The 26397-nt window shown below is 47.4% G+C and overlaps 1 protein-coding gene across 1 annotated transcript in view; it reads right to left on the bottom strand.

Moving 5' to 3' along the window:
- LOC135829070 (uncharacterized) overlaps nucleotides 1–24374 on the bottom strand; it is a 44412-nt gene extending 20038 nt beyond the window's left edge. Inside the window, exons 1-4 of the mRNA XM_065341476.1 lie at nucleotides 24280–24374; nucleotides 20130–20202; nucleotides 18886–19290; nucleotides 1695–2000 (exon numbers count right to left, since the gene is read on the bottom strand). Coding sequence (XP_065197548.1) covers nucleotides 1695–2000; nucleotides 18886–19290; nucleotides 20130–20202; nucleotides 24280–24288 — 793 coding nt within the window. The 5' untranslated portion in view covers nucleotides 24289–24374. The remainder of the gene's footprint in view (nucleotides 1–1694; nucleotides 2001–18885; nucleotides 19291–20129; nucleotides 20203–24279) is intronic.
- Between the last annotated feature and the right edge of the window lie 2023 nt (nucleotides 24375–26397).

The following is a 26397-nucleotide window of genomic DNA, read 5'->3' as shown; positions in this document are numbered from 1 at the left end:
ACCCAGCCACATAACCATGCATTCGGTTGCACACCCTGAATGTCATTATGTATTTAGGTAATTGTTTGGCAATCCTGCAGCCCTGTACTTGCAGAGCTAGTTTGTTCAATGTTTTAGAAGCCGTCTATATCCACACAATGAGGCCATACTTACACAAAAAAGTAATGGAAACAGAACACATTCACACTAAGTCTGATCAGTAGGATATCAGCACGTCGTTAGTTCTGCCCAGCGGTCCACTTGTTATTTATTGTTATCCCACCCACGCTGAAATATCTACACATGTTGTGCATGGTTGTAGTTAGCATTTTCTCTTTGTCTACAGATCTTGAGTCAATTGTTAGCAGTAACTTAACACCCCATATTTTGTGTCTATTCTCACGATTGTTCATACTTTTCTGAAGGTGCGCAAGATGCCCTGCAGCCATTCCATGACACTGAAAACCCGACACACACCATTCTCAAAGTAAGTGGTCTCTTCAGTGCGTATTTTTAATTTCTCGATCAAATTTTCTGACATGGGCCATCATCAGTATTGAAGAGAAAAACAAATGTGGTGGACCTATATCATGCAACACGAGGTGGAATGACAACACACCATACTTGATAAATGTACACCATCCTTGAAGCAAAGGCACACACAAACACGCAAATACCCAAACACACAGAGACACACATTCACACTCACACTAACGCTCACAATACTGACAATCATACCCACACTCACCTGTGTAAACAAAATACAAAAATCCTGCCTGCTTTTAAGCAGGCAGGATTTTTGTATTTTGTTTAGGCCATCATTTTTTATATCTATGTTTCGCGTCGTCCGCACGCATACGTTTTGATTTTTTTCAGGAAAAAATAAAAAAATCAACCATGCACAGTTAGCATGGTTACTTGGTTAGTGTACGATCGTGCGAGTCATCAGTGTGGACTGGTTGCATACGGCGAAGCTGGGATTCAGAAATGGCCTCGAGGCCAGCGTTGGTAAATCGTTTGTTCGGCATCTGCGAGCAGTATTCTATGAGCTTACAACAGACCGCATCGATCGCTTCAAGCTGAAAGGATGCGTCGTTCCGGAGCTCTTTGCACCGCTGCTGAAGGCTGAGTACAATAATCCAGCGAAGCAAGGGCACCAATGGTTGTCTCCTCTGTCCAAAGTGATGCAAATAATAATTTTGTGCTTCGATGTACCATTTTTCTTTCGGATGTACACCATGCACGAGCCATTGTGCTATCTACAGTTCTATACACCTCTGCACCTGATGAGCCTTTTTTATTATTTTGCAACTTTTTATTTTTTCCACCTCTCGCATATGATCCTGGATGTTGACCTGACGCGAAACATACATATAAAAAATGATGGCCTTAAAAGAGGTGTGAGGAGCGGTGGGACGAAACTGCTTTCAGGCTACAACATTGTGCTGAGCTGTTTAACAATAGTGTGAACAAGCACTTGATGGCAACAGGACAGGACAGTGGCAGTAGTGACAGAGATCAAACCTCTCTATTGTTAGCAAGTATCGAGTACGATCATAATGAGTAAGTGATGAGTAATCGGCATGATTGCTTCATGCCTGAAATAATGTTTCCCTTTCCCCTTGTCATTCCGCCTGAGGCACCACTGCCCGGTACTAAATTATACCATCTTAGAGGAGTGCTAGAAGAGATTCTTTCGCAGCATTATCACTTACTTTCCCAACGTTCGCAAAGGAATGGGAGGACAGTTGAGCAATTTCGGTTGTGCTGATCAGACGGAGCTTCACCAGTGCGGATTGCTACACAGTTGCCATCCAGACCAGTAACCCAAAATAGTGAAGTCTGCTCTATGGGAAAGCGTTTAGTTATTGCATTGTAGTCATCAGTACTTGGTGGACGTGCAAGTTTACCAGTTTGGGATAAAGTTGAACAGTACTCATTAGCTCCTTGCTGAGTACGACGAAAATCAGTATAGAGCCAATATTCCATTCCTTGTTGTTCCTTGGAAGCTAACCAACTACCTATCAGAATACGTACACACCAGTAGATAAAAACTGGGGATGAGTACATGTACTTGCAGCATATTATTGCTATTTACTTGGTCTGAATTATGAGCGCCTCACTTCAAAACTCAAGCATTTGTACAAATGAGCACCAGAACTAAAAAATCAACCAAGAGCTGGTAGATAGATAACTACTGTATCGTCTTTTGGGCTGACCTTCTAGTTTTCATCGCTGATGGTGTCTCTGGGCACGTCTGCAAGTGCGTCACCCTGCAAAACATCGAAAGAGTTTTTGTCGCCTTCAAGCTATGCTGCACTTCCTTGATTGTTTCAATCAATAGGCCTGATTTTGACGATTGCCTTCGCCTCTTCCTCGTGCAGTGCAACTGCCAGAATGGTAGCTGTAGGAGTTTTCACCCGACATTCCCACGATACCTTCAGATGAGGCGAACAGGCAGACCACCACACACCAATAAAATCACTTCTCATCACTGTGTTCCGTGCACTGACATTCTGTGTCATACAGTTCGACCATGCGCGCTTATCCCTTACCTGTGTTGTACGAATCTATGGGCCACTAGTGGACTGTCAGTGTCACTGGAGACGATGCGGAGCTTTCGCAGAGGCTTGATGTAACGCCTCGCAGCTAGACGACTGCAAAAGATATCAGTGAACTGGACAACGCGATGCTTGCGCTGCTGCACGAGTTTCTGGATGATGCGGTTGCTGAAAGTCTGCCCAGGAAACAGCGACTGCAGCGAATTCAATCCGCCAGGAGAGAATCAAAACGATCGCCCTGGAGAGTTTCTGGTAATCTGTGACAATTCTCCATCGCACTGGGGTCTTGATATCAGCACTAGGTCTTCTCAGTGTTGCGCGTGAAGCAACAGGAGTCCTCTGACGACAAAATTTGAACTCGAAATACACGAGTCGCCTAGGAGTTTGAGGCACTGCATCCTTTGGAGTTTGAGCCATTCCTTCCTCAGTATCACGAATCGACAACTGAAGGACAGTGTTAGGTACCTGGGAAGTGTGTTCCATTTTGACATTATTTGAATTTGTTTGGTAGGCTTCGGAAACGAAGCGCACATTTTAATAAGTCGGACCAAGTATAACAATGACCGATGTTATGAACCCTCTAAGATTCTCTAAATTGTCAGGATCGTACGACCACACGGCACGAGGACAACTCTTTTCCTTTACACAGTATATTTCACTTCATCTGATAATTAACAATGAACACTAATAACAGCAGCTATTTATAGCATGCAGAAACAGCGTACATGCAAAAAACATACGCATATAAAACTGGACATAACAGCGTATACAGCAAAACGCACACAGCGCATATAGCGTATGCCATGCAGCAACATCAGCGGTACGGCGGAGTCGAAATACAACATTTCAACGAATACAATGCCATAAGCGCGAAGGCCTTTCCCAATTGAGAACTGGTGGTTTGCAACATTCTCCCCACCAAAGGGCTTCTCACCGCCGTACAACAATGCACACAAGTCAAAAATGATCCGGGGCTCTGACTACGCGCCCAGAACGAGTCATCGCCTGCTGCCGTGGTGGTGGTAACGGTGCTGGCGGTTCATACGCCGGCTGCTGAGGGACGATAGCAGGTTGAGCGGTATCGGCAAGCCCAGGAGCCACGTCCTGTGACGATACTTCTAATGGCACTAACCATTGGATCGGCCTCAACAGGGTACTGGTACTCAACTTAACCTTGGCAACACGACGCTTGCCATCTCGACCAGGGAATAACTCGATGATCCGTCCCAAACGCCAGAACTGTTTGCGCTTGGTATCATCGAGAACAAAGACAACATCACCCACAGCTAAAGGGCGCGACATGGTCTGTTGGTGCTTGTTCAGCTGACTTAGGTACTCCACCTCCCAACGATTCTTGACATGCTTCAGTGTCTGACTGAGGTAACGCAATCTCGCTGACATATGCGTAGCGTCCGGGGTACCTGCTGGCTTCGCTGACGACATCCAAATGTTACCCATCATCATTGCAGGGGTTACTGGTGGCTCATCCAGGCTATCAGACACATAAGTTAACCCTTTGTCCTTTCGCCCATACTTGAACCGTACACCTGTGTACGGTTCAACCCACGCATGTTCAAAGCGACCTGGAAGCTACGCGGATCACCCGATCCACATGAAAATTCACGTGCACACAGCCTATGCTATGTAGAGGATGATGCACGGGTCGCTGGGGCTAGTTGCCATTTGAAAATTTTCAGGAAATCAAAGTCGAAGTTTGCTTGCGCCGTAATTTCCGACATGGCAGCACGCAGGTCGCTTGATGCAGATGAAGCGCTTGTTTGAGGATAGCTGGAGTGACCCGAGTGACAATCCTATGTCCTCTGATGACGAGGACGAACTGGACGAAGCCTTAGTTGAAGGGGTTGATTCTGATTTTGGTAACGATGCGGACTATGATGTTGTAGCCGTCGGCCCGTCGATCCAACTGTCGGACATGTCGACCACTCCGATTTGAGTGCAGGATCGGCAGAACAGCACTCGAGTGGTGAGGAGAGTGTACCACCGCCGTGTCTTACCCGTTGTGGAGCAGCAGGGCCAGCTAGAGTGCCGCAGCACGTGGAGCGGGAGCGCAGTTCAATCCCAGAGAGGTCCAGATCTCCGTCACCTGCGCGCCGTCAAACTCATGGTCGACAGCCGCGCAGAGCGAGGAGAGTCGCCACACGGGGCCGAAATGTCGAGCCTGCCGCCACTGTCGCTCCTCTGGCTAATGCTCTGTGTTTCTCCAACATGCCAGTGGTGCTACTCCAGGTCACACTTGTACAAATTGCACATTATTTATACATAGGAAAGAACTTGAACTTTGAATTTTGCCGATTTTTGCCAAAAAATCATTTTTGATACTCTTGATTAGCCACACCCACCTGAGGAATGCAACCCAAACAGCATTTTTAGTTCACAATTATCACTAGCTTTCAGGAAAACATAAAGTGTACATACAAAATATCAGCTGCTTGGGTATGGTGAGTGGATTTGTTGAAGCAGGTACCCCTCACATACATTTTGGGCAAAAGGACAAAGGGTTAACGGACGACTATTCACCACTGCTTCAACCTCATACAAGATGGTCTCAAGCTCCTGAACCTTCAGAAACGCTGTTCCCATTACCTTTTTCAAGGCACTCTTCACTGTACCAACCATTCGCTCATAGAAGCCTCCATGCCATGGTGCAGCTGGAGGATTGAACATCCATGGCACACTCAGTTTGTCAGATGCCGCCTTGAACGTTGTAGCGTTGTCAGACCTGATCCGAGACGGCAAACTACGTCTCGCGACAAACTTCCGAAATGCCATCAAGAATGACTCGGTACTTAAACTATCGACCACCTCCAAGTGAACTGCTCTGGTGGTGGCACACACAAACAATGCTATCCATACCTTCGGAGATGACTCACCACGGCGCACGTACAACGGACCAGCATAGTCGATGCCGGTAGTTGCGAACGGCCTCTCGTGAACAATTTGGTCTTCTGGCAGCGGCGGACAGACTTCTGAGGCAGCCTTAGCCTTGTAGCGGCGGCATGTAACACATCGCTGAGTAATGTTGCGTAGCGCTCGTCGACCACCGATAATCCAGAATTTCTGACGGATAAACGACAAGACTCCTTCTACACCTTGGTGCATCCTTTCAACATGCATTTTCTCCAACAGCAAATCGGTCAGATGATGTTTGCCTAACAGGACTGGGTGCTTGGCTCCATACGCCAACTCGCTGTGCTGAAGTCGTCCCCCGGCTCTGAGCACTCCATGCTCATCCAGAAACGGTGCAAGCTGATACACCTTCGACCCGGGCTTCACTGGTTGACCTTGTTTGATCAGCTCAAGATCTTCAGCGAAACATGCGGCTTGAACGATGCGGTACAATACGTTGTCTGCTGCAAAATAGAGTTCAGCACGAGGCTCAGTGTGCTTCCACTGCAACATCCGAGTCACCATGCCCTGTGCCCTCGACCATTTACTGAATCGGAGCCACCATTCCTTATCAGATTCTCGACTACAGGTGGTGGCTGACACTCGTACTTCTACACTGGACTCATCTGTAGCTGCGGTTGAGGATGCGGTGGGCCAGTCATTGGGCTCCGTGATCCAGGTTGGTCCGCCCCTCCAGAACGGACTACGGATCTGCTGTGCACTACTCCCACGCGACGGTAAATCTGCTGGGTTGTGAAGGCCCGGGCAATGGTTCCACACAATGCCGACCTTCTTCGATATCTCTTGGACTTGACTGACGCGGTTAGCCACAAATGTTTTCCATTTGTACGATGGATTACTGATCCAATGAACGGTAGTGAGACTGTCAGTCCAGCCATAGACTTGCGTGACGGTAACACGCAGCTCCTTCACCACAAACTCAGCGTAGCGAGCCGCTAAACATACTGCTTGTAACTCAAGGCGGGCTAACGTGGGCGGAGACACAGGTGACACTTTGGCCTTGGCAAATACCAAGTGCGACTGTCCATTGACGACTGCATACAAACAACATCCTAACGCTTTCTCACTGGCATCGGCGAAGGCATGAAGCGCAATCGGCGTGTCAAGATTGCAGCAAATCCAACGTGGTATGTCAATGCTCACCACTTCGGCCAACTCTCCCCACCATTGCGCACATGCGGCTGCGATGCCATCAGGCAACATATCATCCCAGTCGCCTCCGACTTTCCAGGCTTGCTGTAGCAGTATCTTTCCCGGCACAACTGCCGGTGCTGCTAGACCTAGCGGATCAAACACTGATGCAACACACTTGAGGAGGGATCGCCGGGTCCAAACAGACGGCCTATCGGACTCGCCTAGCGCTGCTATGCTGAGCAAGTCATCACTGGTTTTCCATTTCAGACCGAGGACTTTATCTCCGGCCTCTGGATCGCACGGGATTTCGTTGCCTCGCCACTTGCGTAACTCCATGCCAGCATCCGTAAGCACACGCACGCTGAACTCTTGCATCTCCTTGGCTTCCGAGGCATTTGACACACTAGAGACCAAATCGTCAACGTAGAAACTCGTGAGCAAGAGATCAATACGATCTCGCTCTTTGGGTGCAGACAACGCCCGTAGCTCCTTCAAGTGATGCTGAATCACCGCAGTAAGCATGTACGGCGAGCAGTTTACGCCAAATGGCAGTTTCGTTAGCCTCCAGGTTAACAGTTCATCGCTGTCGCTTCGACCGGGCCACAAGAAACGCAGGTACGGACGGTCTTCGGGATTAACCGCGACCATGAAGAAAGCCTTGCGGATGTCCGCTTGCAGCGCGCTCTTATATTCACGGAACCGTAATAGCATACCTGCGAGACTCGGCAATAGCGACGGTCCAGGGTCAACCATGTCGTTCAACGACTTGCCATCTGGAGCCGTCGCCGAGGCATTGAACACCACTCTTAACTTCGTGGTTGCAGCGTGCTCGCGGAATACACCATGATGCGGTACATAGTACCCGGCATCGCTCTCACATGGCTCCAGCTCAATTGCTCCAAGCTCGCGGTACTCCCTGATCAGCACATCATCATAGAGCGCACGCTTCCCATTCCTCTTCAGCTTTTCAAGAAGCCGCGTTGCGATGACTCTAGCTTGAGCAAAGTTATCCATTGGGCGACGCTCATTTCGCCACAAGAGACCCACTTGGTACCCGCTGCCCTGGCGACATAGCGGGAAAGATGGCAGGTGCTGATGTTGTTCTGGAGGTTCATCCAACTGCCATAGTTGTTCAATGTGGGCTGTGACACATGACACGGTCACCGGCTGACTGTTTCGACTTGGTGCAGACGCTGGACCAGATAATACATTACCTATCTCTGTGTTCCACACCGTCTCACCATTAACTTCCTTCTTGCTGTGCAGTACCGCGTTGATATAGTCTGCACCAATCAGCATATGTATTTCGTCTGATGTCCCTTGTTGAGGCTTGTCACTCAGCTCTACTCCCCAACTGTGCCACTGCGCAATGGTCTGCGGACTTGCGCACTTCAGGTCCAGCTCTAGCGTTGGTTTCACGAACGCGCGTACCCGAATGCTAGCGGAGCTACCCTGGATCGTGATGGCGTACTTATCCATGCGCTGTTGGGTTGGTTCCGCGCCGAACGGCTTCACCTCTACATTTTCCACCCCAACGTGTTCTGCATCGATTGCTGACACCAACGCTGCAGTCACGAATGACGCCTCAGCACCCGAGTCCAGGAACACGCGAACCTTCGCGTTTCGAGTTCTTCCCTCAACTCGTGCCACTCCGGTCATCAGCCGCACACTTGGCGAGTGTAGACAGCACGATCCAACATTCTTCTCCGTTACTATCTCAGTCGGTTTCTCCCGGCTGTAACCTGCTCTATCCAACACCTCATGTATTAGCAGGTGGTGTTTCCTCTGGCATTTCGTGCATCTCGAGCCTGACCGACATTCTCTGGCCATATGGCCATACTTAAGGCAGTTCCAGCAGAGTCTCCCTCGCTGCAGAAAACCCTTTCTCCCTTCCAGTGGCAGCGACTTTAGCTGCTTCTCTGCATCTGCGACCGATATCGCCATGCACTGTGCCGACGCCGTGGGCCTTGGCACGGATCGTTCTACTGGCTTCCTGGCAGTATCACCCTGTCGTCCGTGCGCGACCTGGTAAGACGCGCCGTGCTCCTGTACCTGGCACAGTGACATCCCGTAGCACTGCCGTTCGACCAGGTACGTCTTCATCTCAGGTCCGCATTGCTCCAAGATTACCTGCTTTGCCATTGCTTGCAGCACCGGGGACATTTTTCCTATATCGGCGCTATACTTGGTGTCCACCTCGCCATCTTCTGTCATAGCGAGTGTGGCCCACACCTCTACTTCTCGGCAAACACGGACAACGTATTGGTGAAACGACTCATCTGACCGCTGCTTGCCTGTCAGCAATGTCTTCCACGCTTTATCCGGAGTCTTTCCGAGCGAGGCGAGCAACTCTCGCTTCGCTTCCTCGTAATTATTGCATCCAATACATATCCTCTCCGCTTTGCTACCCGCTAGCGCGATGCGCAGTCGCAGCAGCCATTCGCTTTCTTCGAACTCGTTCTTGGAGCAGATGTCCTCGAACAGGTCAAGATAACGCTCCAATGGCTGCGTTCCATCATATGAGGGGATTTTCATCAACGGTTGACGCCCCCCGCTGTTACTGGGAGCTTCCTCTGTACCTCCCATCGCGGCTTTACTATCACCCTCATACGCATTGGCGATGCGCTCGTTAATCTCCTTTAGTGTTTTGTCAAACTCGGTGCGGAGCGCCTCCTCTCGCCGTCTGGCACTGCGCTCCTCACGCTCCTCGTACTGTTGGAGCCTCTGCTCCACATGTTCCATCAACAACTCGCCTTCTAATCCTAACCGAACTCCATTGGCGATAAAGCTGGCTTCCAAATTGTGTAGTTGCTCTGCCATGCTCGCTCCTATCCTGGCGTGGTCGCCAAATGTTATGAACCCTCTAAGATTCTCTAAATTGTCAGGATCGTACGACCACACGGCACGAGGACAACTCTTTTCCTTTACACAGTATATTTCACTTCATCTGATAATTAACAATGAACACTAATAACAGCAGCTATTTATAGCATGCAGAAACAGCGTACATGCAAAAAACATACGCATATAAAACTGGACATAACAGCGTATACAGCAAAACGCACACAGCGCATATAGCGTATGCCATGCAGCAACATCAGCGGTACGGCGGAGTCGAAATACAACATTTCAACGAATACAATGCCATAAGCGCGAAGGCCTTTCCCAATTGAGAACTGGTGGTTTGCAACACCGATTCGCGTCCTTGTTCAGTTTGCCTGGGGATTTGCCTGTTGTGTGAATCACCTATTAGTGGAGGAAGCATTTGAAGCACCCTCCTCTACCTTATACCTGCACGCTCCACTGAGCTGTAAGCGCGACCCTGAGCCAGGACAGGCACACGGCCCTGTGTACCTGATACTCGCATGCTGCATGCGGAACACAGACAGGCGCATCGGGTGGCATAATATAGGGTGTCCCAACCAGTGCAGTGTGCGCAGACGTGCATGAGCGATTTACATGTATGTACATGCCCAAAGACATCTTGAGCTTCTCAACTTGTTTGAGAAGCTCATTCACATCGCCAATATTGTTCAACAAAGGGTTTTCTTTCCCAAATCAAAATGTTGGAGCGCCATGATGACAGTTGGGGTTGCAAAAAGTCGCTCTTCTGCTTTAAACAGTTTTCGCGGAGACGGAAATGAAATCTACGCAATAAGTAAAGCAAGTTGCACATTCAAACCCACACCATTGGCACAGATTAGATTTCCTTGAACGTTTTCGTTACCAGCTCTTTAGTTATTTATTAGTCAGCTTTTTATCTTGTTAGTTGTCTACTCTTTCCAGGCAATCCGGTGCCTTGTATTTAAAGAAACACGTGGCAAGTAACCAATGAAAGACCATGAAGACTGAGGCTCTGTCACAGTCCAGTGGCTACTGCTTGTCGCCAAGTGACGACGGGCAGTGGATTCCGTTCCTGCTCGTCGTCACTTGACGACGGGCAGTGAATCCAGTTCCATCACCTTTGAGCAGGCAGGACTGCACTTTCTAGCCTTGATCTGTTTGATCGGCCGTCCCTTGGCCAAATCGGACAATCGAAAGGTCTATCGACATTAGAATTGTCTCAGCTACTTATCGGCTCAAAAACGGAAGGCGATCCGAGGTTGCAGAGCGGAGTTATGAGACTCGAACTAACTTCGCTCAGCAGAGTCAACTTCGGCGCATGCATTTTGAACTCGTTTGGGGGGTCCTTGACTCGCGGCCGATGCAGCTACAGATAGTTCACGTCATCGCAAAGGCATGGTCCTCAGCTCTCATGTAAAAAAATTGAGCGATCTGCGATACATTTTGTTGAAATGGCAAAGAATTTGAGTTGGGCGATCGCAATGCTGGCTTTGGAGTGCTGAATCGCGCTGCGGCGCTGATTCTGTGGATTCAATGATAGATTGCTGGCTATCGCTGTGTTTCTCTGGCCAAGAGCTTTCCAGAAAGCCCACGATCACCAAAATTGGCCAAAGGACACCAAAGTTACGACCAGATAAGTAACTGGGCTCGAGTATGCAGTGCATTCCTTGAAATAATTGTGGGCCTTAATATTCACTCATAAACGTAACTCCCCCTCTACTCCACTGCACATACACACAACTGGCTATCAGGTCTAGCACATCTTGGATGCGCATTGGCCTGCATCGGGCATTCTTCTTTTTTCCTGCAGTTGCAGGGTTTGTCTGCTGGGGTAGGGTTTAGCTTGCTTTTGTTGTGGCCCTTGATAATGGTGGCGACATTGGAGAGGCAGCTATAAGATCACATCAAAGGATCAAACAACAACCATTTTCTTCAGTTCTCTTCGACAGAAGGCTTCTCCTAGCGTGGCCCAGGCCAAAAATCACACCTCGGATGAGTACAAAAATGACAACTCCCAGATTTCCTCGATTGCTGGCCATGCATGCTTCATGTTTGCTTAGCTTCCCCTCCAATTGAGCTTTAAAACTTTAGAGCCCCACAAGTTGTGTGGTATGTTGCTATGCATCCTGGGAATCGTGAGTGCGCATCCGAGATGTGCTAGAGCTGATAGCCAGCTACAGTCCGTTTCAAAACGATTTGCAATCCTGGCGATCGCCTGCGGAGTTTGGCGTCTTACCGTAGGAGCACTCGAGTGCTGCCTGGAAAAACTCACTGTGAACTCGAAGAAATATTCCGTGCGAAAGCAGGAAAAATGACAACTCACTCACGTTGATACAGTCATGTACGTCTGGTTTACAACAAACGAGTTCTTCCTAGTATCGATAATGGAGTCAGAGAGGACATGTCGAAACGAAAGTGTTGTAAATGTTGACGAGGGACATGGGTCCCAATTGGTTTTGCGACCAAAACAGTTTCTTTGAGCTGCGATGCAATTTACTCACCGTGTGACGAAAACGACATCAACACGGACTCATTCCCAAGGCCATGACTTGGCAAAGCTATCCGTGTGACTTCGACGACATTTTGAGAAAAGTAGACGCTTGTGAACGCTGATATCGATAGAAGACGGCATTGACTGCTATATTCAAATAAATTGGCGATCTTGAAATACTAGAATAAATCTCAAAAAGCTACAGCGCGATGACTTCCATATTCACTCACACCATTGCAGTGTTGTGGGTGTGTTCACATGGCGTGAGCCAGTCAAGTGTCAGTCAGTTCGGCAGGAAGCGCGAGCTCCAACAACAAGTCGTTTGGTGCAGCCATCTTCTTTGTATTGTACCAGCTTGATCACCAAAACAATGAAGAAGAAATGGATAGGTTGGGATTTGAACTCACAACTTCATGGTCAGCAGACAGCATTCATAACCACAAGGCCAAAAAGGAAAGGATAAATCGTGGGTTTTGATAAAAAAATCGATACTGGCTTCCTGGGCAAATTGTAAACCATGGGAAAAGGCTGGAAACCTGGCCGAAATTCTAACTCACTAACGGTTGGTCCAATTGTTCCGAAACCTTCACAGAACAATTTGCCGTGTCCTAACAAGCCATTCTATGTACTTTGTTGTCCAAAGTTCCCTTATCTTCATACTTTTTAAGACCCAAACCTGATTGTAAATCTTTTTGAAACAGACTATAGTTGTAGAACGTCAGTATCGCCAGCCGGTGTCTTGCAATGGTATCGCATGAGTTGATTGTCAAGTAACTGGCGGTATTAAGGAGGTTTCGCTCTACGTAATTACGTATGAAAATCCGTATGTCGTACGCGCCGGGGAGCGAGGGCAACTTTCATACATAAATCTCTCTACGGATATCTGTAGGAAAGCTCTTCCCTGCGTTGGGTCCTCCGTAGGACGTTTTGAAATATTTTTCACGTGTTCCGCATTTGTTCATGGCAACGTTCAAGCCGCGCGAAACACAAGGTACATACACCCGTACACCACGTGCAAAATAAAAGGGAAAACGCGGTTTTGGTTCGTGGTGCATGCGATGGGCGCATGCAGCCAACGCGTCTCCAAAGCAACAATGCGTGTTTTAGCAGTCGTGGAGAAATCACGTAGAGCGAAACCCAACAGCTCTAATTTTTACGTATGAAAATTACGTGCAGTTCGTACGTTATTTTCATACGTAATTCAGTAGAGCGAAACCTCACCCTGGCCAGCAATCGAGGACATCTGAGAGTTGTAAATTTTGTACTCCTCCGAGGTGTGATTTTTGGCGTGCTGGGCCAAGCACAAGGAAGCCATCTGCAAAAAAACTGCAGAAAATGGTTGTTGTTTGATCCTTTGGTGTAATCTTTGTTTCTAGTCGAAGCTAGTTGCTGTTTGGAGCAGAAACGCTGAAATTGACTATTTTCTGCATGTACTCATACATGTACTCATGTACTCAGGCATGCAGTCTTACTCGTATTTTAGCTCTTTTTCTGGAATGGATGCTGCTCTGCACCCCTTGGTGAACATTTCCTGCGCTCGTGGAGCAGCTGAAAAGGACCACTGGTATGTCTAGTTCCTGGTTTGAAAGTGGAGAGTCAACTTTTGTGCCTTGAAAAAGGAGTAGAGAGCGATAAAGGTACGTCTGTGGCTTATTTTTGAGTGCTCCTCGTACATTTTTGATCGTGATAGAAATTCTCAGACCAAAGTCAGACCGAAGTCAGCACGATGATGGCCTTACAGTTTTCTTGTGGATTTTTTAGTTGTTTCATCTCGTATCTATGTCAGTATCGTGATGGTGAAGTGGAGAGGGTGATTTTCTTCCTCTAGGCTTCGTTCGGCCGACTTTGCTTCGTCCTCGTTGAAAAGTGATCCTGAAAAAAAGGTCGATTCGCAAAATTATGTTGATTTTGAATGTACGTGATGACATACGATTGCTGGCTATGTATTAGTGGACATTATAGCATAAATTGTAGTACCCCTGGTCCTTTTCTTACTATGAATCAATCCTTGGCTCTCAATCCGAATTTCTAATTCCCTGTCCTTGGACTTGTCCGGCCTCAAATGGGGAAAGCAGTAATTGCACGGGTCACACAATGCAGAGTGTACTGTTGTTTTCCCAATATCTAACTCGGGCACTGAGCCAATAAATACAATTCAAATATCTGCAACTGTATACGTGGGAGACACCAAAATGTTAGAGTGCCACTTTCCAATGAATGGACTGTAGTTTCTGTGTGTTTCCGTTGTGTATTAGCCACACATCAAAATGCATACAAATACTCAAAATATCGCCCCTGCAGCTCGGAATGCTGGATGCGAGTCGATCAGCGCTCCATTTCTATGGATAATTAATTGGTTTGCCTATTTTAAAGTGATGTGTGCAGCAAAGAGCCCATGTTTGCAGGTTTGGATTAAGGAAATGTACCGTACTGGCAATATGTTGCCGCGTAACGCAGGGGGGTGCGGCGTAACGCGCGACCGGGCTAGTGCGACAAATTTTCGTTGCGTTCGTAACGCGCGTCCGGCGGGGTGCGGCGATCTTTTCATTGCAGTTTGCACTGCAAAGGCTGAAAACTGTGAAAGCACGTGTACCGAGTGGCAAAAAAAGGACTGCGGCAATATAGAAACCTGTGTAACGGCTCCTGTGCGACTTTGCATGTAACGCCCTGCGTGCGGTAAACATGTGCCAATGTAACGCTTCATGGCCTCACTGCGACCATATATATTGCCAGTACGGTAATAGGAGTTGGAGGGGAAGCAAGTTAACCCTTTGAGCTCTAGCACAGCATCCATGGATTCCTACAGTGTTCGGGCAGAGGTGTGCGATCGCTCGACAGTCCCAGTTTGGATTTCAAAATTATCTAATTTCACTCACCAGATTTGGAATATCTCCATCTTGGTCTCTTTGGAAAGCTACAGATCTCCTCTCCCCAGATATCGCCCCTAAATACTCAACAGGTGCAACAGAATCGCCTTCATCATGTCTTTCGAGAGCTGCCCTATTGCACCTAAGCGAGATACTGTACGCACATCCACAAATTTCATCGGTTCTGAAGTTTTACTAAACCTAGAACGGTGATTCAAAGTCCTCCGGATTCCTGAAGCTCAAGCAATTCATTTGGTCTCCAGTGCGCATGCGCTATGCAATCGTGAGTCACAGGGGAAGTCCCGTTTGAGCACTACCGTGCTCACCACGCACGCAATTTGAAACAAATTGAAGCGTATCTGTGTTTGTCTCTTCGGCGCTCAGTGATTTTTCATCACGCTATATCAAACGATTCATCGTTGGAAAGCTTCTTCTCTCAGCTTTCCAATGGGCCCTCATGCTTGGCGATCGGAGAGAGGGTAATGGAGTTACGACAATTTGAACAGTGGTGTGTATGCACTGCACAAAATGGCGCCGTTGCACATGAGTAAACTCGTGCTTCGGGCTCAAAGGGTTAATGTGTGTGTGTGTGTGTGTGTGTGTGTGTGTGTGTGTGTGTGTGTGTGTGTGTGTGTGTGTGTGTGTGTGTGTGTGTGTGTGTGTGTGTGCCAGCTAGTTCGGTTGGGTGGTACACATATGCCTGATTGTGTTGGGTCTATTGCCAACAGGCTCGGCTGCTTGAAGGTGTATTGTTGTATCTGCCACCTTTGTTGGCTTCAGGGTTCATATACTTTCTATTTGAAGTATACATACCTCTTAACCATGGACTGCTTCCGGCTAGATTTTAAAAAAAATTAAAAAATTAAAAAAAATCTGATTGGTTCGCGTACCTGCTAGATTAACTCCTGTGTAATCAATGGTGCTAGTGACGCTTAGATCAGATCCACTCTGATTTAGCCACCCATAGCAAGTATTACCTTCACTGGGGGCAGGGGTGACTGCAATTGGATCCCGGGATGGATACCCTGATGCCGTCAATCCCTTTTCTGCACCTTGTCCTCACCCACTTACTGAGGTGTGGTGAGCCCACAAGTGGGATCATTTTCAAGTCCACCCAGAGTTTTGGGGATTTCAGGGGCTGTCGGCCGTTGGGCGGTTCAATAGCCAGTTGAGTCATCTTTCCAAGATTCCTTTTGAGTCTCTCTCCCCTCTCCCGGGGAGACCCACGTGACCAGTTTTGGCAGTGAGCAACAAGTACAAGTACAAGTGTGTGTGTGTGTGTGTGTGTGTGTGTGTGTGTGTGTGTGTGTGTGTGTGTGTGTGTGTGTGTGTGTGTGTGCATGTGTGTGTGTGTGTGTGTGTGTGTGTGTGTATGTGTGTTGCGAATTTATGTTACGACTATGATTTACGCATGTCGTTGTATTTGGTTCTTGTCTGGTGGAGTCCAGTGTCTGATGTCATTATATGGTCTAGGTGTACACGCGAGTATGGTGTGATGTGTGACGTTTATGGTATGTGGTGCATGCAAGAGTACGCGTTGTCAGAGTGTGAGGATGTGCTTCCGTCTGTGTGAGAGTGACTGTCAAGTGAATGCTGTACATGCGCAGTGCTAGTTTGGTCTGGGAATGAGAGTCATGTGTGATTCGTCCGTGGTCTGGTTGTCTTGGTCTTGGTCATGTGTTCTGTACGTATTAGTCCCTGATTGGTCGTCCCGATTTGTAGTCGCAATATTACTGCTTGTTCTTGTTGTTTTCTTTGATTCTTTTCCCGGGTGTCTTTTCCCGTCGTCGTTTTCTGCCTAGTCTTTTCGTCTTTCTCCTCCTGTGCCCTTTCCGTTTGTATAAGAAGTCAGAAACTCCACCAAGTTGTTTGCGCTGTTGTGTGACAGGGGCCAGGGGGAGAAGGCAATACTATTTCCACAACATTGGCGCCCAACGTGGGGCTCGAACCCACGACCCTGAGATTAAGAGTCTCATGCTCTACCGACTGAGGGCTGGGTATGAGAGTCGTGTGTGATTCGTCCGTGGTCTGGTTGTCTTGGTCTTGGTCATATGTTCTGTACGTATTGGTCCCTGATTGGTCGTCCCGATTTGTCGTCGTAATATTACTGCTTGCTCTTTTGTTGTTTTCGTTGAGTCTTTTCCCGGGAGTCTTTCCCGTCGTTCACAAAGTTTGTCTCTCTCCTCCTGCGCCCTCGTCATTTCTTGGTATAATATAAGTATTGCAGATATTATCAAGAGTATGCGTTGTTGTGTGGCGGGGGCCAGGGGGAGAAGCCTACTTCATTGGCGCCCGACGTGATGATTGGCTCGAACCCACGATTCTCCTTCACCACCAGTAGTTTGTGCTCGCCGTTACCCTGTTTTTTTCGTTTTGTCTATTCTTATTGGGCCATGCCCTTGCACGTTTTTCTTTTCTCGTTTTGGAGACAAGATATTATGGATTGGAGGGTTGTTCGTCACGCAGCCGTCAACCAGGCTTCTCACCGGCTTCTCATTGGCGATGATGCTGGTGGTCGTTCGTCAGGCGAACAAATTCCCGGTGACTCGATCCCAGTTATGGATTTCGCTGTAGTTTATTCAGTTGCCCGCCTATTTTGTTGTATATACAATATAGTATTTTCACAATCTCGGTAGTCGGTCTTTACCTTGTGTGGGCGATTCTGTTTGTGTCGAGCGTCGTAGTACTCCACCCGCCATGGGTTATGCTTTCAGTGAACGTGGTTTTTTCGAGTCAGTGAGTGTATACTTGCGGTGGTTTGTACTGGCCAGTTTTCTTGGTTACGAGGATACACTTGGTTCATAGCTAGGGAAGTCTTTCAGTGAGCGTATTTTTTTCGTTTTGGGTCGACTTGCGGGTCTCCCCAGTTTGCCGTGGTGGGCGCCCGATCATGGTGAGCCACGGCCTACCCGGTGAGCTGGGAGGATCCCTGCATTGTAATGGTCTACCTTGCGGGTGCAGCGGAGCTGTTTCCGTGTTTCGTTTTTTGATGGGTCGCTTGATAGGTTTTGGCAGGCGGGGTCCCTGCGTTTTCAAGTCCCTGGTTATTTGCGTATTGGTGACCAGTTGTTTGTGTTGTTCATACCGTCCTCACTGTTTGTTTGACATGCCTGCTGTGTTCTGCTGTTCCGTCTGTGTGATTTGTACATGTTATACACATCTTCCACATCCAAATGGGCAGGTCGTACGACGCACCACCTCGTGGAACCACACCCAAGGTTTTCCCATCTCCACGTCTGCAGCCACTTGACGTTGTCCTGTTTCCTCAGTCTGTTCTCCTGTTATTGTGTCTGCTCATCCCGTTTGTTTTTCTCCTACTCCATTTTTTTCTCGTGGTGCATATAACTGTAATAAGCATTTTCCTACTTGCTAGAGTCGAGGTCGACTCTCGCCGGAGGGGAGGGCTATGTTGCGAATTTATGTTACGAATATGATTTACGCATGCCGTTGTATTTGGTTCTTGTCTGGTGGAGTCCAGTGTCTGATGTCATATATGGTCTAGGTGTACACGCGAATATGGTGTGATGTGTGACGTTTATGGTATGTGGTGCATGCAAGAGTACGCGTTGTCAGAGTGTGAGGATGTGCTTCCGTCTGTGTGAGTGTGACTGTCAAGTGAATGCTGTACATGTGCAGTGCTAGTTTGGTCTGGGAATGAGAGTCATGTGTGATTCGTCCGTGGTCTGGTTGTCTTGGTCTTGGTCATGTGTTCTGTACGTATTAGTCCCTGATTGGTCGTCCCGATTTGTCGTCGCAATATTACTGCTTGTTCTTTTTGTTTTCTTTGGAGTCTTTTCCCGGGTGTCTTTTCCCGTCGTCGTTTTCTGTCTAGTCTTTTCGTCTTTCTCCTCCTGTGCCCTTTCCGTTTGTATAAGAAGTCAGAAACTCCACCAAGTTGTTTGCGCTGTTGTGTGACAGGGGCCAGGGGGAGAAGGCAATACTATTTCCACAACATGTGTGTGTGTGTGTGTGTGTTTGTGTGTGTGTGTGTGTGTGTGTGTGTGTGTGTGTGTGTGTGTGTGTGTGTGTGTGTGTGTGTGTGTGCGTGCATGTGTGTGTGTTTGCACACCCACATACTTACTTGGTTGTTGACACACACTCGGGAGTTTGGCCTCGCATTCGGCATTATCCCAGAATTCACCGTTGGTATTGTGTGAAGGTGCATACCACATTGATACACACAGTTGTGTGACATGGTCAGGTGGACTTGGCTGATTCTTGGCCCATTTCGAGTACGTAATCGTTTGGTTATCATCAATTGATACAAACTTCAATGGTGGGTGAACCAAATATGATCGAAAGCCAATCCAGTTTGTAGTTCGGGCGGGTTTAGTATTGAAGATACACTGAAGCTCAGCGTCGCTACGTGGAATTGCTAAATTGCTGCCCTTCCCAAGGCTCTTGCAATAGTTCGCAGCTTCCGCAAAGTTTCTACGATGGTCGTCAAACGTATAGTCTGTCTTGAGATGACCACAAGATCTCCATTCTGTGCAAAGTCAAAAGCAACTCTCAAACTGATGTAAACGAACAACTGTATTATTCTTAAAGGAAGTCTTGAGGCTTCCTACAACCCCGGTTTCAAAAAACGTTAGGCCAGCATCTATACGACATAAAATCTGTGATCACTTTGTGTCGTGACCTGGTTCAAACTATTACTAAATTATTACTATTGGGAACTATTGCATGGGCAGCATCTGGATGCTGCAATCCGTAAGATTCTCTACAACACGCAGCTATAGCTGTGTGCTCTATGCACAGAAGTTCACTCTAAGTCAAACACTCATTGCAAACATATCCAGAATAATAATTATTACTTCCAATAACTCTGTCTCACTTCCAAACTTGTCCCAACTGGGCACAGAACAATAACTAATTCAAAAGGCAATTAAAAACAACAATATCACGCCAGCCTAAAGAAACATGATAAACTGCCGGCTGGTTCAATTCAAATGTAGCGATATGTGTACCTGAAGTAGCTGAGTACAACTTATGTATAGCATTCTAGCAGCTACCTGAAGCGTACATCATACATGCGCGTAGCCAAAGAATGCCGACAAAAGTAGCATAGGGTCAAATACAACTTAAATTCAAACATAACCAATCGCTTCACGACACTTTGCGCATAACATTTCCGAAATTGTGCGTTTGTTATCCAATCGGTTAGACATTTTTATGAGAAAATTGCGCGAGTTGCCTGAGCAATATTCCGTAGAAATTTGTCAAAAAGATCAAACCACGTTTGAATTGCATAAAAGGTTTGAATTATTCGAAAAAGTCTAGAAGTCTGTACTTTTGAAATGCATTCTAGTCATTGGGTGTACTTACCAGCATCACATGTTGTAGAAAGCATTAGTGTTAGCACCAGTAGCATCACTGCAGGGTGCAAGTACGCCGACCACTGTACATCACAATAACACAGCGAATGAAAACATCATTTGTGATATCAATTATCCCACACCGATCATGGATCTGTATGCTTGAAAGTAGGGGTGTAGTCACGTAGCAGGGTACCGATGCCAACCGTAACAAGAGCGGGTATTCGGGTAGCAGTTTGCTCATAAGAACCCGATCGGGTAGTCGGAGTGCGCTGTTTTCCAACGGTGAATCAAAATCACAGCCACGTGCTTACTGTACGTACACCTTCTATTTAGCGCAAGTGCACACTCACTGTACAAAAAAAATTCACGGTTCGCGTGAGACTCGGCCGGAAACCGAGTTTTCCGCATCCGTAGGAACCCCACCACCCTTCAAGGATCAAGGCGCAGATGCAGCTCCTAAAGCGGTGGGAGGTGAGTAGACCAGCTCACCAGCAAGTGGTCAAAGACCGAAAATCCCATTCACTGCATCCATGTTCTCCTCGTGCCAGGCCACGAGCTCCCAATTAAGGAGGCTGGCGACAGTTCCATTTTGGCCAATACCGAATACACTCCCGGCTACTAACACATCAACAAATCATGTAAACATCCCCTATTTGAGTGTATAACGTCCCAATCCTTGAAAAAGGCCAATAAACTGGCAAAATGTGTACACTTGGTGCATTCGTGCATGCTGTGCAGGTCATTTTTTGTAAGATACTGATAGTTCCCGGTTATAAGTCAAATCCCGGTTGTAAGTCGGCCCCCGCCCTTTCTCCCTCTATTTTTAGTCGTAAAGGTCGACTTACAACCGGAAAAATACTAGGGCTGAAACAATTATACCGGCAACTCGCATATCGATCGTTAAAGGGGAAGTTAAGGCAAAAATTAAAATTTCACCAGTTTTAGTCTTCGGGGTGCTCAGTCGAATGGTCGTGGTCCGAGGAAGCTGAGACGCTCCCTTCCTAATTGAATCCCAATCGAACTCGCGCACTTCCACCGAAACTGGGTGACTGCGCCCTACTAGATGGGGATTTGTATGCAAAATGTCACTAAAAGCGCCATTTCGTTCTTATAAAGGCATGGATGACCGCGATTGGCCCATATGTTGTAGTCTTTTGGACGCTGAGTCGACTGGTTTTGGTCCGAAAAGGCTGCGATGCAGCGTTCCTCCTTTATTCCCAATCGAACATGGTTGAAGAAGCGGTCACGTGCTCCTGTGTACACCAGTCACCTGGTCACCGTGCCTGCAGGGTACAACTTACTAGCCTGTTTGACCTTTTTTGGGTGCAGTCCTGTCACTCGAGTTGAACTCGAGTTGAACCTTGGTGTGAAAGTTGTCGCCTGCTGACGTGGTGACCAGGTGATTTGGGCACCCAGGAGCACGTGACCACTTGTTCAACCATGTTCGATTGGGAATAAAGGAGGAACGCTGCATCGCAGCCTTTTCGGACCAAAACCAGTCGACTCAGCGTCCAAAAGACTACAACATATGGGCCAATCGCGGTCATCCGTGCTTTTATAAGAACGAAATGGCGCTTTTAGTGACATTTTGCATACAAATCCCCATCTAGTAGGGCGCAGTCACCCAGTTTCGGTGGAAGTGCGCGAGTTCGATTGGGATTCAAGTAGGAAGGGAGCGTCTCAGCTTCCTCGGACCACGACCATTGGACCCAGCACCCCGAAGACTACAACTGGTGAAATTTTAATTTTTGCCTTAACTTCCCCTTTAAGAGTGCAATCGATAATCGTTAGTGTTCAAAACGAGTGCTAACGATTTATTATGCATGCATATCAGTGACATTATTCTAGCCCTTGCACTCCATCCGATACTGAATACGAGTACAATCATGTACTTCCAAGCGCGGTAAAATTGATTTGTGGCTTTGAAAGAGATCTGGAGGGAAGACTTTGTCTTTTTGGTTCATTTGTGTGAGAGGTTGGAGATAAGAGCAGTTGTCAGAGGGTGATGACAAGATTCTTTGCTCTAGAAACAACATGAAATTCTCTAGTTCATGTTGATAAAACCAGCCGGATTTCCACAGGTGTCAACAGTGCGGTGCCACAAATTTCTAATGTACCAACGGTATTTTGGAATTTCTTCATAAACTGGTGTGCGAGGTACACAAGTAGAGCCGACAAGAATCGATAAAACCAATATATCGATCGTTAATGATATTGGTTGATCGTTAGGAGTTATTGAATGATCGTTTCAGCCCTAAAAAATACAGTACGCCACATTAAATCATTCTGTGATCACTTTGTGCATAAAAATCTCGAAATTTGTCGTTTGTTATCTGATCTCTTAACCCTTTGTGAGTCCACTGAAGGTACGGCAATTATTTACTCACCTTCAAATAACATGCACTTTCGCTTGTATCTCTGCCAAACATTCACCGATTTTTACAAAGTCGACACCGCTGGAAAGGGATTTCCAAGACGAAGCGACTAATACCACACTCAAGCCAGCTACCTGCATGGCCTCTGCTCTGCGTGGCCTAGAATGCCTCTCAAAACAGCAGCCGCGCGCGCGCGCGAACAACTCCAGCAAAGTTCAAACAGCCGCCATTCGTCAGCATCCCAGACCACGCCACCACTCCCCTTATTCATGGCTCACACATGACGGGTTTACGTGGCTCTAGTAAAAAAAAAAAAAAAAAAAAATCAATGCTCCTTCATCACATCGACTTCAAACAAACTACAGTGAAAAGCTCGTTTCAAGCGCATAATTTTGGTGTGCAGCATGCTTGAGTATGACGTAGCACTCCGGGGAAAACCCTTGCCAAGTGCAGTGTGAATGAATTTGTCAGTTTTCCTCCGACCTCGAGTCTCACCACGGCGGCATTGTACCTCGTAGAGACTTCGGATAACTTCGACGTGATAGCCAAGGTCACGAGTCCCCTCGAAACGTAGATGCTTTGTTTATGAATATCGGCGAAGGAACACCAGAGATATACTTTTTTTAGTGTCACTGTGTACTCAACGAGCGAAATCGCTCGTTGAACGCACAAAGGGTTAAAATCCATATGAGAAAAGTTGGAGGAAGGACCTGAGGAATATTCCGAACAAACTTCTCAAAAATCTCCAGGCGAATTGGAAATATTTCTAAAATACCATGCGTCTATATTTTTGAAATGGACTGTAGGTGTCTCTTGTTGATAGTTAGAGGTTTTCTAAGCTAACTGCGCAATGACTGGTCTCTCCAGCATTTCGAAGGTGAAACAAAAGGCTCTGCAACGAGCTGGGCGAAACCTTTCAGAGTCTGATCAACCTTGAATTCCCGCTTGCCTCCGAATCTTTTCGCCTCGAAAAGAGAGCAAAGTCAGATGTCCTAAATCACAAGAAAGGATGCAACGCGTAGAATTACCTCTCACCGCCAGTGAAAGAAAAGTTATATTTTGTTGTTTTATTTTTAAGTTATAATTTGTACAAGAAAGAAAAGTTCCGCGGTTCGTTTGAGACTTGGCTGGAGACCGAATTTTCCGCATCCGCTGGGGCGCCACCACCCTCAAAGATCAAGGCGCATATGCAGCTCCTAAAGCGGTGGGAGGCAAGTTGCTCAGGCCATAAGTAAAATTTGAAAATTTCACTGCAATGCAAAACACCGAATACAGGGGGACGCAATGGCTGTTTGTATCCAGTTACTACGAAGTTGTCAGTGACCTGACGTCACACTTCGGAACCCTATTGACGGTGCCACAAAGGCAGTCCCAGAAAGTCGCAGACTTTGGCTTTTGAGACTTTTTCGTATAAATTATGATTCGAATCACATGTCTGTACGAATAACAATTACATGTTTATTGTTACCAGCTGTCTTTCATGACAAAATGGCCCTGGATGCCCCCCCCCCCCCCCCCCCCCGGTTCAAGTACTACAGTAGCTGGGGGGTTTTGCTGTGTTGTTTATTGGACTTCGTTTGGGCAGCCACTGTAACAATGAAAGCTAGAGCTCGGCTGATGAGACCGGAGAAGGTCGAAACAGCTGGAGTTGCTGAGTAGCTACCTGGAGACTGAGCGGAATTGTTTTGAAATCTAAAGAAAAAATTAATATTGTGCGAGTGCAACAACACTGCATGCATTCACCACCCCTCTCGGTTCTAGTCAATTTGAAAATAGACTTACCCGCGTCATCCTTCAACTTAGAGCAGGAACGAAAGTCCCCAGATCGTGTGCGGGATCCTTCCTCCTGGCAGGTCAAGCTACACGACTCGGGCCTCGTTGCCCACCAAAACCAACATACAACAAACTCCTCTCTCTCTACCAAAAATCACTTCTCTCTAACTCTTTTGCTTGGACCACTGGCACTGTGTGGTGATAGCAACAGGGCCTGCACTGTACGCGCTCGTACATACCTAGATCAACGACTTTGCACTATCGATCTGTAGCTGTAGTGAAGTGCGGGTTCAAAGTTCACACTTTGTACCAGGTTCAAGCTCACAGCTTGCAACCGCGCGCTGGTCTCAAAAATATGTTATTTTAGTACTCTCTCCGATCCCCGGGCCCCGGCCCCGCACCGACCGGCCGCGCCAGCCGAGCTCCTTTGCGCCACAATTTTACTTGCCTTTGGTACGCTGGTAGCGGTAATCCTGATTATATTATTACTACAATATACTCAGGTCGGCAGAGTCATCAATGCCCCACCATCACTGCTGCGTCTCGGCGCCTGCTCATTAGTTGTCACGTTTGTCCTAGTCTCCGTACCATTGTCTTTCCTTATTCTTTTCGAGCTGGTTATGTGAACATAGTAAAAAAAATAAAAATAAAAAAATACATGAAATTGGTTGCTCCAACGAGGAGCACACGCTTCTTGCCGAACTTGACACTTGACTGACTCACGACTGCCATCCGGAGCACACGAGGAGCACGTCGCACCTTCCGCTCGGCAAACCTGAAAGAAAGCACCACTCCCTGCTCAATACACAGTGTTTCGGGGAATTCACCCCTCATCAGTTGAGCTTGAGTAGGCTTATAAGCGAGTTTTTCCGTATTTTTCGATTTTGCCTCGTGAACCTGAGAGAATGTGGCCGTGGACAGTGCGTCTCTTTTATTTATTTCTTGGTATGTTTTCTTCTGGTTTTTGTCCAGTGGAAGGTCCTAGCCCATCCTTCACCTTCTCGAAAAATAAGTGACAATTGGAAAGGCAGTAGAAACCTGAGCCGGCATTTCTTGATCCAAATTTCATCAGACACGAATATTTACCACTGCGTTCATGTGCGATTTGAAAAATAAAATGCGCGCAGAACTCGCAGTCACTCACCTGAGCTCAGCCCCGTACAACCGTCATGTAAACGGTTGAAAAATAAGCCCGAGGCGAATAAGCCCGAGGCGAATAAGCCCGAGGCGAATAAGCCCGGGCTTATTTTCCTCATGTAAACGGCCCCTCAGAGTCAGAGGAAAATTAGCCTGGGCCGACCGGGTAGGCGGAACATTATTATTATACGCATTCCCGCGTTGAAGTGTAGCAGCAGTATGCTGCGTCCATAGCTTCGCTTATGCAGAATGGCTTGGGTGAGAGGAGAGGGGAGAGAAAACAAACAACAAGGCAACCAACATCTATGAAATAGGTCACAATAACATGAACATGAAGAGAACCAACGGGTTTTTCATCCTGATGCTCCGTCCTATGCCACCAAACCTCTCGACAAACTGTTGGCGGAGCATGAGAGGAAGAAGAAGCTGCAGTATGCTGAGCGCATCATCAATGTGGACCGTGGGACATTTACTCCACTAGTTTTCACCACGGCCGGTTGTTGTGCGCCAGAGTGCTCCAGATTTGTTAAGCGCCTGTGTGGCCTCATTTCGAGTGGGGACACGAAGTTGTATGCCCAGACAATGACATATGTCCGGTGTCGACTGGCGTTTGCATTGTTGCGGTCGGCGATCATGTGCATCCGCGGTGCTCGATCGTCATATCACCGTCCTGTGAATGCATTGCGAGAGTTGGCAATCTCGGAGGGCCGGCTGTGAGGTTTTGGAGACGATGGTGGGCAGGACAGTGCCCTTGTATTTTCCTGGTTTTTGTTTTTTGTTTGTTTTTGTTTTTGGTGTTTTTTTGTTTTGTTTTTTTTTTGTTTCTCGTTTTTGCGTTTTTTCACACATACAATTGTTTTCATTTTTTGGTGTTGTGTTCTAATCATTCGCCATGCCACTGTCAATTGTATTCTGTTTGCCCGTAAAAGAGGCCATAGACTCTAACTCAGCTCTGTGGTTCACACTTCGCTGACTCGAACACAGCTCAGT

This window comes from Sycon ciliatum, chromosome 13, assembly GCF_964019385.1.
Source record: "Sycon ciliatum chromosome 13, ocSycCili1.1, whole genome shotgun sequence".
Taxonomy (NCBI): domain Eukaryota; kingdom Metazoa; phylum Porifera; class Calcarea; order Leucosolenida; family Sycettidae; genus Sycon; species Sycon ciliatum.
The sequence above is the reverse complement of the archived record's forward strand: the minus strand, read 5'-3'. Positions and strand labels throughout refer to the sequence as shown.